The sequence below is a fragment of the Podarcis melisellensis genome (assembly GCF_964234715.1).
Source record: "Podarcis melisellensis genome assembly, chromosome: 11".
Classification (NCBI taxonomy): Eukaryota; Metazoa; Chordata; class Lepidosauria; order Squamata; family Lacertidae; genus Podarcis; species Podarcis melisellensis.
Genome location: NC_138543.1, coordinates 44,746,823 through 44,761,465, shown reverse-complemented (window position 1 = coordinate 44,761,465; position 14,643 = coordinate 44,746,823). Strand labels below are relative to the sequence as shown.

The 14,643-nt window shown below is 43.3% G+C and overlaps 2 protein-coding genes across 2 annotated transcripts in view; one reads left to right on the top strand and one right to left on the bottom strand.

The window, feature by feature from the left end:
* Positions 1-1,025: 1,025 nt before the first annotated feature.
* RPL37 (ribosomal protein L37) lies at positions 1,026-4,674 on the bottom strand. Its single transcript, XM_081930088.1, has 4 exons — positions 4,517-4,674; positions 2,761-2,896; positions 1,990-2,074; positions 1,026-1,131 (listed from the first exon to the last, which is right to left on the bottom strand). The coding sequence occupies exons 1-4, from the start codon at positions 4,517-4,519 to the stop codon at positions 1,062-1,064; spliced, it is 294 nt and encodes a 97-aa protein (XP_081786214.1). The 5' UTR covers positions 4,520-4,674; the 3' UTR covers positions 1,026-1,061.
* Positions 4,675-12,680: 8,006 nt separating this feature from the next.
* Positions 12,681-14,643, top strand: part of C7 (complement C7) — a 36,114-nt gene continuing 34,151 nt past the window's right edge. The window contains exons 1-2 of the mRNA XM_081929657.1: positions 12,681-12,922; positions 13,284-13,339. Coding sequence (XP_081785783.1) covers positions 12,917-12,922; positions 13,284-13,339 — 62 coding nt within the window. The 5' untranslated portion in view covers positions 12,681-12,916. The remainder of the gene's footprint in view (positions 12,923-13,283; positions 13,340-14,643) is intronic.

Sequence of the window (14,643 nt, the reverse complement as noted above, 5' to 3'; positions counted from 1 at the left end):
TGCCTTATTTTAATTTGCTATATACTGGCAACTCAGCAGTATAATAAAGGGCACATGCCCTCTGACAAATTCAACATTTGAATTGTAATAAATACTTGTACAGGCTAAAATGTAGGATGGTTTAGGTCGAGACTACAAAGTCAGCTCCACCTCTATTAAACCAAAATGAAGCTGTTCCTAGTATCGTTTTACTAGTGAACTTGCAGAGGAATGTTTCAGTAAATTTCAGATGTGAAAGTCCCCACTTGATGTGCCAATTTCAAACAACAGGCAAAACCCTGGTGGATATAATCCCATTATTTGGAAGTCATAAGTAAAATGAAACCTGACATGGCTATTTTGAAGGTAAACCCAAAATGCTGAGATGTTTGTCAACTTCCCCTTTGCAACAATAAAGCAATGCTTGTTGTAAAGACCAACAAAGCAAAGTGATAAAACAAGTGCTCAAGGAAACAAAAACCTTAGTAAATATTTGGCATCGGGAAAAGGTGCATTTTTTTCTATGCAGTTTGAGTTTTTGTTTACCATTGCTAACCACATTAAAGTACAGATCTTCTTTATGTAGTATTGCACTTCAGAACATTCCTGGAACAATTTCATTTTGGTGCAGCACTGGGACTGCTTTGGAGCAGGTAGAGAATTATATCAAGTACTTTAAGGATTACAGCCTAAATTACCATCTTCTATATGTGAATATACAAAGCTAGTTGTGGACACTCCAATAAAACGTATTCTTTGTTATAAATTTCTGGAGCAAGTTTTCTCATGACACATCTTCAACATATCCAACTGTACCATACCACCAAAATGAAGCTTCACACAACCAGTACTAAGGTTTTGGGTGTGTGCTGTTTTTTTTGGGGGGGGGGGGTTGTATATTTGAACATGAGATTTTATGTATTTATCTCATCAAATTTCAGATTACTTTCCATCAGGAACTATCTGAATAACCAAGCTTGAACAAAGGTCTCAATGTGGAAGAGGAGATATTGAGGAACATGTAAAGATGACAAGCGTTCTTAGCAGTTCAGGTCATTTATTTTAAAAACACATTTGAGTCCTTAAGATGAGCTGGATGCTGCAACAGCAGCTCTCTTGGGCTTTGGCGCTGTTCCTTCACGGAATCCATTCCTGTGTATACAAGACGAAGTGGAGTTAGTGATTACTACAAGTGTTCTAGAGTGAACATTTCCATTTAACTGATTTTAGTGTTCTTTTTAATCAGCTTATCTCAGTTAAAAAATGAAATCACTTATGAACTCAGATGTTCAGACTTTTGTTTTTTGTAGGCATCATAGATAAGCTGCTAAAATGAATACACTTCTCAACATGCTGAACGTTTTAAAGTGCCCTTTAATGTTTCCACACACCCCCAGAGGGGTAGCTGTGTTTGTTGCAACACAAACTTGTCTTAAAGACTAACCAATTTATTAAGCCATAAATCTTCATGGACTAGCATCAGCTTTGTCAGATGAGTGAACTTTAATCCTCAGTTTCAAGTATATACATTGCATATGTGTGTGTGTGTGTGTTTGTGTTTTAGGGGATGGGGGTTAAAGCAGTAAGATTAAAAAACCCTGGTAGTGTTTTCAACAGTATAATGGACTTCAAGATGCACTGCTGGAAATATATCAGCCATTGGGGCTGCTATTTGTTTAGAATACACTGCCAGGTTAAGACTATTTACAGTGCAATCCTACACAAGTTTACTAAGGAGAAAGTCTCACTGCGTTCAGTAAAGCTTAATCTCATTTAAGAGATATAATTGCTTTATTACCAATTACTGTTGTAATGGACATGACTAACAGGCACATTAATCTAGTTACCTAGAACTCATTACTTCTAATGTATTAATATTTATACCCTGCCCATTAAAAAGAAAACCCACCATGGTAGCTTACAGCATATATTCATATGGATCTTGCATTAAATAACCCACATTGCATTCCAGAACACATTATCTGTAATAGCAAGGATACTCTACTGTACCTGAATCTGCGGTAGACCTTTTTCAGATGCCTCATACGGCCAGTTCCGGTAGTATTGCGCCTCTTGGCCTTAGCACTCCAGTTATCTAGAATACAAAAAAGGAGATTATGTGATGCATTACAATCAAGAAGCAAGTTTATTTGATCTGCGTATCAGCTTTCCTCCATGGGTTCTACTGCCCATTTTTATGCTCACAGATAAGGCAGAGAGAGTGATTGGCCCAATGTCAGCCAGTGAAACACATGGCTTGAGTAAGGATTCGAACCTTGTTGACTTCAATACTAGTCCCTACACTTTAACCACTCTACCTGCAGGGAAATTCTGCCTCTCTTTGAAAAGGCCAAGGGTGGAAAATATGAATAGCAATCTCAGAAAATGTGAAAACTTTTTGTTCTCCACATATGTTAAAACTGTGAAAGACACACACTGGCAATTAGCCTGCCCATTTTTACTAGTGTGCTCAAGCTAGTAGCCTGAATTTCTACACTGAATTTCTATCAAAGCAGAAAAAGGATAGCACAACCTGTTACTCCTTCCTCAGCCCAGTCACTTGCCTGCATGAAACCTCTGGTTGCCTATAGCTACAAGTCATTAAATCCAAAGTTATATTAAACTAGCTACACTGTTTTTCTCTGGCAAAATATTTTCACAATAAACTATGTATTTGCATTTATATAGTGCAACACCATGGAACTCAAAGCAGCAAGGTATCACAGAACCAGTCATGTGAAAGTCAGATATGTTCCTGCATTTGGGAAGTTCTGCACTTACACTTTCTCTTGCGCTTAGCAGGATATCCACATTTTCCACAGGTGGACTTCTGGAGATGATAGGCCTTGGACCCACACCGACGGCACAAAGTGTGCGTCTTATTGCGACGCTTTCCAAAGGAGGATGTTCCTTTCGTCTAAAACATAAATGAAATGTTTATGCAAATGCTATGATTATAATAATATGCAGTGTTACATTATTAGAATAAACAGGTGTAGAACATTCTTAATCCTACACTTTGATAAAGCATTAACGAGCAACAAGTGTTTTATAGAAAAAAAAACCAAGTGTACTTTGCATATATAGTATAAGGACAAAAGTTATTGGGTTGGTACAGCATATGAAGAGTGTGAACTACAAGATATTCAGCTCCCATCTCTGCTACGCCATTCACTTTGTGGTTTCAGAAAAGCAATTCTCCCTCAGTCTTTGCCCCAGCAAGACAGAAACAATGCTGGCCCACTGTTGGGATTACTAGGATCTTTTTGAATGTTTCCTTGAAATGTACTATATACATGCTCATCATCCCATACCAGCACAACACAGCTGTCATGACTGGAGGAAATAGGAGTTGCAGTCCAACAAATTAGGAGGACACCAGATTGGTGAAGGCTTAACCATACAAAGGACGTGAAACATTTCTAAAATGAAACCACAAATCTCTCATTTCCAATAATGGCAAAAACTACAGAAAATTTATGGTGGGTTTACAGGCACTGTCCATTTTCTGTTCTCTTTTCCAGCACTACCTTATTATTAAATGAAAGGCATGCTTTTCACTCAAAATGACAACGCATTTCAGATTTTAAATGAATTTCAAATCCCTCTAAGAACGAGGGGTGCCAGCCTCCCTCAGAAGGTGCCCAAAGCCCCTTACCCTTTTGCCAACCTTTTTGTTTTTTCCATTGCTATGGTTGTGTTCGATTCAGTTGGTATACCAACAAAACCCAATAAAATATTATAGTGATGCGATCCCTGAGGCCTCTGCCCCATTGAAACTGAGGTTTTAATCTGAGTATGCAATGGTAGGATCTGGCTGTAAAGCATTTTCGAACATTCACAAAGTTCACTGAGACACCCTTAGGCATTTTAATACCAACTGGCCAAAGCATCAGTATTAGGGGACCCATGTGTACACTCGCACACATAAGCTATCCAACATGATGTATGCGATATATATTAAAAGAACCAAGAACTTTCATTTTTCTACAGTACTTTAAGGTGATTTTATTTATTAAGAAACCCGAGCATTCTGCATCCTTCTCAGTCCAGTAGCATCTTTTACTCCAGAAAATCAGAGCAAACACATGCTAGCCTAACACGCTAGTATACTTGCAACCCATCAACTTTGCAGCCACACGTTTAGTCACTCCCATTCCTCGCCTTAAAGCAACGCTAGAAACAAGACTACGGGTCGTGGCTCGAGCTGGGAGGGGACCCGAGCCAGGCCCGGTTCTCTGCACGGCTCCCCCTCTAACCTCCGCCCAACCAACCCGTGGCGCTGCCGAGACAGAGGAGCCCGCTGGTAGGCCCAACCGGGCCTCCTCGTAGCAGCTCCCCGCGCTCTCTTCGCGCTATGGGACTCGAGGCTCCCGCGGCTGAGCGGCCGCAACGCCTGAGGGACGCGGCCAAAAATACACGGCTTCCCCTCTTTAGCAGTCTCCGGGGAAACGCTTCCCTACGCGGCCCCGGCCGCAGGGCCCTAAACGGCGACGGATGGCAAAGGATTCCCCGCCGCCCCCAATCCCGCACTCACCATCTTCCTTCAGCCGCCACAACCAAAGAGAGCCAGCTCCGCCCCCGACTTCCGCAATATCCTCGCCGCGGCTTCCGGCGAAGGAAGCGCAACCGCTTAATAGGCTCCCTTGAATAGGCATGCGGAGTGGGGAGCGGAAGGGGGAAAGGGTGACACGAGGAAAGGGCTCCGGACCGGCGGGGGAAGTGACGTCAGTGGGGGTGGGCCCGAGTCTCAGAGTTCTCTATGTCTATGCGCTACGCAGCCTCTCTTGCAAATAGTAACTTACAAATAATAGTATAACGACGCTACAACCCCTGGAGGCGGCAGCGGACATAGAGTTGCAAATTCCTTTTTCTTTTTTTGGAGGGGATCTAAAAGCAAACGGCCCAGATGCTTAGAAATTCTGCGGTGAATTTTAATGGGTCACAGTATTCGATAACTTGCTTATACGTTTTTAAACAACTGTATTTTTTTCTTGATTTTATTGTTGGGTCTTAGCTTGTTTTGAGATGTGTGTTTTTTCTCTCTCACCCCGCCCAGCAGTGTATAAATTTTATGAAATAAATGGACCACCTGCAGAACTCTTGCACGGAACATCTTGCAGCACAACCCTGTGCGTGTTTACTCTGTGCTGTTTTCAGCAAGGTTACTCTCAGGGAAGCGTGTGAAGACTGCAACCCACAGATCACGATTCTAACAAATCCTGGTTTTGCAGTTACATTACAGAACAATTTAAACGAAAGCTTGTAACAGTACTCGGGAGTAACTCCATTTAATTCAGTGGGACTTCTGTGAACATACATAGGGCTGCACTGTAAACCTCCATTTGGAACATAATCCTGAGAGTTGAAAAGTGAATTCTTTTTTGTTGGCTCAACTTCAGTTGTGCAATATCTAATTTCATAGATGAAAATAGGAGCTTGCTTTCCCAACATCCCAATTCTAATGCATTGCTACAACCTCTTCTCTTATTACATTGCCTAAAGTTTTAGTCTGCATATATATATATATATATATATATATATATATATATATATATATTTGCTTTCGTAGATTTTCACGGGTACAGGAATGCAGGTTTTGGTGTCCTCGGGTGTCTTCCCGTGTAAAAGTTGGGGTGTCTAGGCGACGTTTCGACGAGGTCTCACTCGTCATCTTCAGGCTGGTGCTTTCGGCTTCTTGTTACTGGAACAGAGCAGGATCTCAGTGTTTGAGTTCCTATAAATACTGTTGAGGGGGTGTGGTGTATAGCCTCCAATGTTCTGGGCAGAGAGGAAGTTCCCAGGCTAGTGTGCCTTTTCTTCTTTTGTTCCTTAATTACTTGAGGGATATCTTGAGTGATTTCTTGAGTGATATCCTGAGTACCACTTAGGTGGGTCATTAGGTGTGGATTAGTTGCTAAAGTCTTTGTGTCTTGACCTCTTGAACTTTGTGAAGAGTTTTTCTGAGAAGATGGCTGTACTGCACTTAGTTGTGCTCTGGCTTGGCTTCGTGTATAGGGGCGAGCTGTGGTTTTGTGGCCTGTGTCAGCCAGATCTGTGTAGGGATTGCAGGGGGGTGCAGCATCCGGAGGTGCCACCATGGTTTGGCTACTGGATGGTGTCTGTAATTTATCTGTGGAGAGGGTCTGGGTTTGGGTCTGGTGTGGTTGATTGGTGATAGCGTTCTGTGTGCCTCTGGATCTGGTGTCAGTTTTTGTGGGGAGGGCTGCAAAGTCTGCCCAGCCAAATACCCTGCAAAGTCTGCCCAGCCACGTACATTGGACAAACAAACAGACGAATAAATGCACGTATCGCAGAACACAAGAATGCCGTCAAAAAAGAAGAAAAAACTTCCTCTCTTTTCCAACACATGAAAGAAACAGGACACGAAATTAATTTTGCAGATTCCAAATTGCTCTTTAACATGGAACATCACCACAAGAGAATAATCATGGAAGCCATCGAGATAGAGAAACACCCTCACAACATGAACAAGCGTGACGACACATCCCGCTTGCCAGACATCTGGAAATTAGCCCTCCCCACAAAAACTGACACCAGATCCAGAGGCACACAGAACGCTATCACCAATCAACCACACCAGACCCAAACCCAGACCCTCTCCACAGATAAATTACAGACACCATCCAGTAGCCAAACCATGGTGGCACCTCCGGATGCTGCACCCCCCTGCAATCCCTACACAGATCTGGCTGACACAGGCCACAAAACCACAGCTCGCCCCTATACACGAAGCCAAGCCAGAGCACAACTAAGTGCAGTACAGCCATCTTCTCAGAAAAACTCTTCACAAAGTTCAAGAGGTCAAGACACAAAGACTTTAGCAACTAATCCACACCTAATGACCCACCTAAGTGGTACTCAGGATATCACTCAAGAAATCACTCAAGATATCCCTCAAGTAATTAAGGAACAAAAGAAGAAAAGGCACACTAGCCTGGGAACTTCCTCTCTGCCCAGAACATTGGAGGCTATACACCACACCCCCTCAACAGTATTTATAGGAACTAAAACACTGAGATCTTGCTCTGTTCCAGTAACAAGAAGCCGAAAGCACCAGCCTGAAGATGACGAGTGAGACCTCGTCGAAACGTCGCCTAGACACCCCAACTTTTACACGGGAAGACACCCGAGGACACCAAAACCTGCATTCCTGTACCCGTGAAAATCTACGAAAGCATATATATATATATATATATATATATGTGGTATATAAAAAGCATTTAGAAGGCAGTATCATTATCAGAGGCCTAGTGTGCTTCCTGGGGCAGAACATACACGGACAGGAAGGTGAAGGCAAATCACTGCCCCACTTATAGGAGCAGATTCAGACCAGTGAGCAATCTAGTTCAGGGGTCAGCAAACTTTTTCAGCAGGGGGCTGGTCCACTGTCCCTCAGACCTTGTGGGGGGCTGGACTATATTTTTTGGGGGGGAAATAATGAACGAATTCCTATGCCGCACAAATAACCCAGAGATGCATTTTAAATAAAAGGACACGTTCTACTCATGTAGATTCCTGGACCATCCGCGGGCCAGATTTAGAAGGCGATTGGGCCAGATCCGGTCCCCGGGCCTTAGTTTGCCTACCCATGATCTAGTTTATGAGTAGGCAAACTAAGGCCCGGGGGCAGGATCCAGCCCAATCGCCTTTTAAATCCAGCGTGTGGACGGTCCGGGAATTAACGTGTTTTTACATGAGTAGAATGTGTCCTTTTATTTAAAATCCATCTCTGGGTTATTTTGGGGCCTGCCTGGTGTTTTTACATGAGTAGAATGTGTGCTTTTATTTGAAATGCATCTCTGGGTTATTTGTGGGGCATAGGAATTCATTCTCCCCCCCCAAAAAAATAGTCCAGCCCCCCCACAAGGTCTGAGAGACAGTGGACCGCCCCCCTGTTGAAAATGTTTGCTGACCCCTGATCTAGTTCAGTATTGTCTACACTGACTTGCAGCAGCCCATTTGGGGTTTCAGGCATGTCTCTCTCAGCCCTTCCTTGAAATGCCAGGGATCGAGCCCAGGACCTTTTGCACTTAAAGCAGAGGCTCTCCCACTGAGCTATGTCCCTTCCCCAAAACAGCCTGAAACTGGTGCAACAATTGGGCCCGACTTCTGTGGATGCTGAACCCCAACAGTGAGGCTTGGGTGGCTGCTGCAGGCAAGAATCCACCTAGTGGCACTTAGGCCTGCCTGCATGTTCAGTGGGTGAAATTGGGAACTCCACATCAGTTTTAGGAATCCTATATTGCTGGAGGCAGGCAGAGGCCAGCAGGGCTGAGCCCCACCAAATCAAGCACATCAGGGATTGATAAAATTCTTGGTTTCGCTGCTTGCCTTAGATTGCCAAAATACGACTGTTGTCAACTGGTGCTCTGCTAGTTACATTGTGCAGGCTTAATGTGGACAACACAAACACAGATTGCCGCTAGAGGTCAGTATGCCTCCAGTTAACTGCTAGCATCGCCCAATTATTTTTGGGGTTGAGAGGGTGGGAGGGAATAAGTGATTGTAACTACTGTGATTTTCAAAAGGTCAGCAGGGAAATTGAAATTAAAGTGAAGTCAAATTAAAGAGAATGGTGAAGTCAGACGCCCCACTATTTCTTTAAAGTTGAATCCTACAAGATACAAATATTCTGAAGGGTTTTACTGAGGCATCTGGGCATGTTTGTTCTTCCAGATTTCATTCCACGGAGGGGTCATATTAGAAAGGCTACCTCGTGACTCATTTCTTACTACTAAACATAAGGGTTTTTGTGGTGGGTTAGTTTTGAGGATCACTATCGTTGAGAACCCAGCTCACAAAGACAGATGACACCAAATGCTGCAGGTGGACGACTGCTTCATTTGCCAATTCTGGGTATTCTTTACCACCTGAAATCCAAAACTGGTACTGTTAGTTGCTGAAATTGCACTTCTAAGGTTGAGAGCTTAAGGAATGGTTCTGCAACTCATATCTTAATTTCAGCGACCCTGTGTCCACAGTGGATGATGTTGTATAGAACCTGCTGCATGAATGTGCAAATAAATCCTTTGTTTTCCTTGGAGGCAACAGAAGGTTGATTAGGCTCCTATGAAAGTTTGCTTCCATTAAGCCCCCTGGGAAAGAACCGTTTGTGCTGCAGAAAATAGCCAAACACTGTCGTTTGACACATTTCCAAAAGGCATGTCCCTAGGCTCATTCTATTAGTCCCTGAAATGTGATAAATACCTTAAGAACTTTGGAGCCAGCTAATTACAGCTAATTAGAAAAAGTAAATGACATTTGCTAACAGAAGAAAGTCCAGAAGCTCTCGCTGACAGCCAATTTCCCAAGCTAAGAACATATCAGCCCGATGTTCTCTCTCTCTCTCTTGCCAGCCGTAATTTGACCATCACCATCTGTAGAAGTAATAGAGAGAAAGGGTTGGCATCTGGGAACATAACAGATAATGAATGCAGAGGGAGAATATTTGGACATTAACAGGGATGAGTTTGGTTGTCTATCAGCTGCAATCTTCAGATCGAGATCAGAGGACCTCTTAAGATCCATGACTTAAAATCAATTTTAATGAGTGTGATGTTGTTATGCTCCAAAGCCATTTGAAATTTAAGGAGGAACCTGAATATCTGTTGCATAGAAACCCAAAACTCATAAGGAAATTTAATAGACTCTTTGGAATGCTACAACGCTTTAGGAAGAAGAATTAAAGCTTTCTTAGGCAGTATCTTGTTTTGTTCTAGACGACAGATGGAAATAGCCTGAAGGGACCCAAGTAGAAACATCCCATTAGTCCCTAGACATTCTGTTCCAGTATTGTCTAGTTTTAAATTACTTACTGCACTGAACAAAAAGTTTGGGGAAGGCTGAAGCTCATGGCACCATATTGCCTCATCTTCCTCACTTTTTCTTTTCCTTGGTTCTTCGTTCCGTTGTCCGTTCCTCAGCTGTTCCATTGTCCAAGCAGAAATTCTAGCACAGCTTTCTCCAACCACTGTGCAGGCCAGAACTGATGGAAGTTGTGGTTCAAAATGTCTAGAGGGCACCAGGTTGGGGAAGACTGTTCAGTCCTATCATTGTCTGAAGGAATACTTGGTTCTGGAAAGATTATACCTTTTCTACAAGATTTGCAAAGCACTTGGAAGTCAAAATTGCTTGGAACTATGCTGAATGCTTCTTGGGAGAAAAGCAATGACAAACCTAGACAGCATCTTAAAACGCAGAGACATCACCTTGCCAACAAAGGTCTGTATAGTTAAAGCTATGGTTTTCCCAGTAGTGATGTATGGAAGTGAGAGCTGGACCAAAAAAAAGGCTGATCGCTGAAGAATTGATGCTTTTGAATTATGGAGCTGGAGGTGACTCTTGAGAGTCCCATGGACTACAAGAAGATCAAACCTATCCATTCTGAAGGAAATCAGCCCTGAGTGCTCACTGGAAGGACAGATTGTGAAGCTGAGGCTCCAATACTTTGGCCACCTCATGAGAAAAGAAGACTCCCTGGAAAAGACCCTGATGTTGGGAAAGATGGAGGGCACAAGGAGAAGGGGACGACAGAGGACAAGATGGTTGGACAGTGTTCTCAAAGCTACCAGCATGAGTTTGACCAAACTGCAGGAGGCAGTGGAAGACAGGAGTGCCTGATGTGCTCTAGTCCATGGGGTCACAAAGAGTCGGAGATGACTAAACGACTAAACAACAACAATGCTGAACGATGCCAAAATTAGTTCAGGTCTGTTGGACAGCCATGGAGCACTACCAAGTTACAGACTGTGGATGTTGTCGCAGCCTGGCAATGTGAGCAAGAGGCTTGTAATTGTGAACCTGACTGCCTGCCCATCATGGCTGGTTAAATCAAGTAAGAGGTGCTTGACAGGATGGATCGAGGGAGTGGTTAATGCTTCACTATGGGAGGAAGTTATTCCTGCCACCTTGAAAAAGGTGAGGATGCAGCCCCTCTTGAAGTGGTCCTCCCTAGAGGAAGCAGGTTATCTAAACCAATCAGAGTTTCAGTGCCAAAACAGCCTTAGTCACCTTGATTGAAGACGTTCTTGCAAATCTTCCCCACTACATGTTGTGTTTCAACTGAAAATCCTAGTGATTATATCTAACTTTGTTTTTTGTTTTTTGTATGTATATATGCTTTATTGGTTGAAAACTTTATAACAGAAATGTACAATAGATGTTATAGTCAAAATGAGAAATAAAAAATAAACAATTATTCATACTTGCTTTGTGTATACATTTGGGATTAAATTATACAAGGATTCCGATCTTCCCCTTCTGTTCCCAAATTAAATTCCTTAAATACACACTTAGACTTTACCTTCTCCATGTTATTTAACTTATTATCAATTTTATTTTATAAAATTATCCTAATTGCACGTTGAAGCTCAATCAAGACCTGCCAGCGGACTGATCTTTTGACAATGTTCCTTTACATAGACTCTATATAAACAAAATTCCTTCCAGTAACACCTTAAAGACCAACTAAGTTAGTTCTTGGTATGAGCTTTCGTGTGCATGCACACTTCTTCATGAAATATACTCTATATATTCTACTCTCTGATAATTTTTTTCATCCATAACATCTCTTAGCCTTGCTGATAATCTCGCCAGTTCAGCGTACTCTCTTATTTTATTTTGCCTGTCTGATTTAGATGGGATATCTCCCTTCCAGCCTTTTGCGATTAGGATTCTGGCAGCGAATGTAACATACATAAAGACTCTCCTGAAGTTTGGGATTTCATTACCCTTAATTCCTAGCAGGAAGGCTTCAGGGTTATAGCTAACTTTGCATCTCTATGTCTAAATTAGCATGGGGCCATTGGAGAGCCAATGGGATCCTCCCTCACTGCTGCTGCCACTCTGGGCAAACTCTGGCTCATCCTCCTCCCCCAGCTCAGTGGCGGCAGCACTGGTAGATCAAATCAGAAGCTTTTATAATTTGGGACTATGCCTGGAAAATCAGGGAGCTTGGAGGGGATATTCTGATACTGAATCAGACTATTGGTCCCACTAGTTTAGCGTTGCCTACACTTTCTGGCGGACACGGGTGGCGCTGTGGGCTTGGGCTAGGGCTTGCCGATCAGAAGGTCGGTGGTTCGAATCCCCGCAACGGGGTGAACTCCTGTTGCTCGATCCCTGCTCCTGCCAACCTAGCAGTTCGAAAGCACGTAGAGTACAAGTAGATAAAGAGGTACCGCTCCGGCGGGAAAGTAAACGTGTGCTGCTCTGGTTCGCCAGAAGAGGCTCAGTCATGCTGGCTACATGACCTGGAAGCTGTATGCTGGCTCCCCCGGCCTATAGACAGGATGAGCGCTGCAACCCCAGAGTCGGTCATGACTGGACCTAATGGTCAGGGGTCCCTTTACCTTTACACTTTCTGGCAGTGACTCTCCAGAGTTACAGGCAGGGGACATTCCCAGCCCTACCCAGGGGTGCTGGGGATTGAACCTGAGATCTGCATACCAAGAAGATGCTCTGCCACTGTGCTACTCCCCTAAAGGGTCCAGAAAGCAGATGCCAGTCAAAGTCATAGACAACACTGGTCTAAATGGATAAACAGTCTGACATGTTGCAAGGCAGCTTCCTAGACTCTTAAAAAAAAATCTCCAGGGCTATATTCCACTCCAAGCCAAGCTTTGTTTTATAATCTAGTTCTTACTATTTTAAGATACTTGGGCAGTTACAGGAACAGGCTGTTAGTGTCCCTAGAGGAGAGGAGATGGGTTATTGTTAACATTCCTCCGTATTGCTTAAGGCCTCTCTTGTGAAAGAAAAAGCAGAACCGCCAGGCAGGCTAAGTCGCCAGAAGTTTTGAGACAGACAGACAGACTGACGACGGCTCCTCCTGGTTCTAAATTGCCTTCTTCTCCCAGAGGAGGAATGTTTTCTTCACTGCTACTTGCCGTGTAGCTTGAGCTTTTCTCCCAACATGAAGGTAAGGCAATCATTGAGCCACTTTCTGCAGATGAAACCAAGTCTAATGCAATATTCATTTACGCAAGGCATATGGATGCAGAACTACCAGGATGTAAGGGGGGAGGGAGTGTCGATGGGAACATGGTGAGTTGCAATAACTGGAACCTTTCAATTCAGCCCTACGACTTTCACAGCTGCTTGCCTTTGAGTTCTGTCTGATTTGGATGCGATCCTAACCCCATTTACCTGGGATTTAGCTCCCTTGCAGTCAATACAAGTTGCTTCTGAGTAGGCATGGTTAGGCTCATGCTGTTATACTTAGAAAATCAGACCAAATGTGAGTCAAACGATAATCCCAGCCTCCCCTTCCTTCTTTTTAGGCCCTTGGGACATTCGTTCTGATGGCAATTGTGGGCTCCTTTCCTGCTTTGTCAAGGTGAGAGGTTATTTGGTACTTTGAAAAGGGATGAGCGTATATATTCCAGCATGTATTTTCCTCTGTTCAGTGGTAGGGCTTGAGTAGCTAGTCTAAGTTTAGGACTGAGGGTGATCTTTCTTTCTTCTTATCTAGGTTGCCAACTTTTTTCTCTCTCTGGTAGGACTCCTGTGCTTTTAACAGCTTCAAGATAGGCAGGAATTCAGCTGGTAAACAAGGCTATTGCAAAGGAGGCTATAGACAAAGGCTATTGCAAGGGAGGGGGTGGAATCACAAACTGAATTCCTTATTTTTATGCAATTGTTAAAGGTGGAAGTCCTGGACATTGACGGCTGCACAAAAATCAGAAATTCAAACCTGCGATTTCCACAACTCTGCAGGAGCTCTATGGGGGAAAAAGAGAACCCCATAGCTATAGCATGTGCAATAATTTTTCATATTATGATAGAATCATAGAACCATAGAGTTGGACAGGACCTTGGAGACCATATCTTCTCACTCCAGCATCCCTAACAGATCACATCCACACTTATACCACTTTAGCAGTCATGGCTCCCTCCAAATAATCCTGAGAACAATAGCTTTTAAGGGTGCTGAGAGTTGTTAGGAGACCTACAATTCCCTGCAAAGATTATTTGGTGGGAGCTGTGGCTGTAAAAGCAGTACAAGTGGTACCACTTCAGTTTCTTCAGAGTAAACATGCTTTGGTACTTGGTGCACATTTCCCAGTGCCAGGAAGCGCTGCTGTACTTTTGTAAAATCAATTGCTGGTGAAGCTGCAGCAACCACTGGCTGCTCCACACTTCCGTATGATCTGCTACATAAAAAGCATGGCCTTGTGCAGTAACAGAAAGGGGAAGAGCTGTGAATCAGGCAAGCAGAGAACTGGAGCAGCCCAGCAGCAAGGCAAGAAGAGCAAATGGCTTTTCTCAATGCAGTCTTATAGTGAGGATAGCAATCTTCCTGCACCTCCATCAATTCTCTGTTGTCCGTAGGATGTTCTCTTCCAAATCACTGCCTTCCCACACTTTCTCCTATATCAGTCTGGATTTTCTCTTACCAGGGATACTCCAAAAGGAGAGGGAATGAGAAAATCTGGATTGAGGAAGGAGAAAGTGTGGAAAGGCAGTGATTTGGAGGAGAACGTGTTACGGACAAGGAAGAATTGATGGACGCACAGGAAGCTTACTATTGGCAGCATATGACCATATGCATGAGCCCCTCATCAGCAAGATGTGCAGCCTAATAATAATAATAATAATAATAATAATAATAATAATAATAATAATAATAATAATAATTAT

Excerpts from the sequence above, each read along its gene's own strand:
- RPL37 (XM_081930088.1), bottom strand. Across the intron at positions 2,075-2,760 it reads TGCTAAGCGCAAGAGAAAGT|ATAACTGGAGTGCTAAGGCC; the intron begins GTAAGTGCAGAA and ends TTTGTATTCTAG. Across the intron at positions 1,132-1,989 it reads AAGGTCTACCGCAGATTCAG|GAATGGATTCCGTGAAGGAA; the intron begins GTACAGTAGAGT and ends TTGTATACACAG.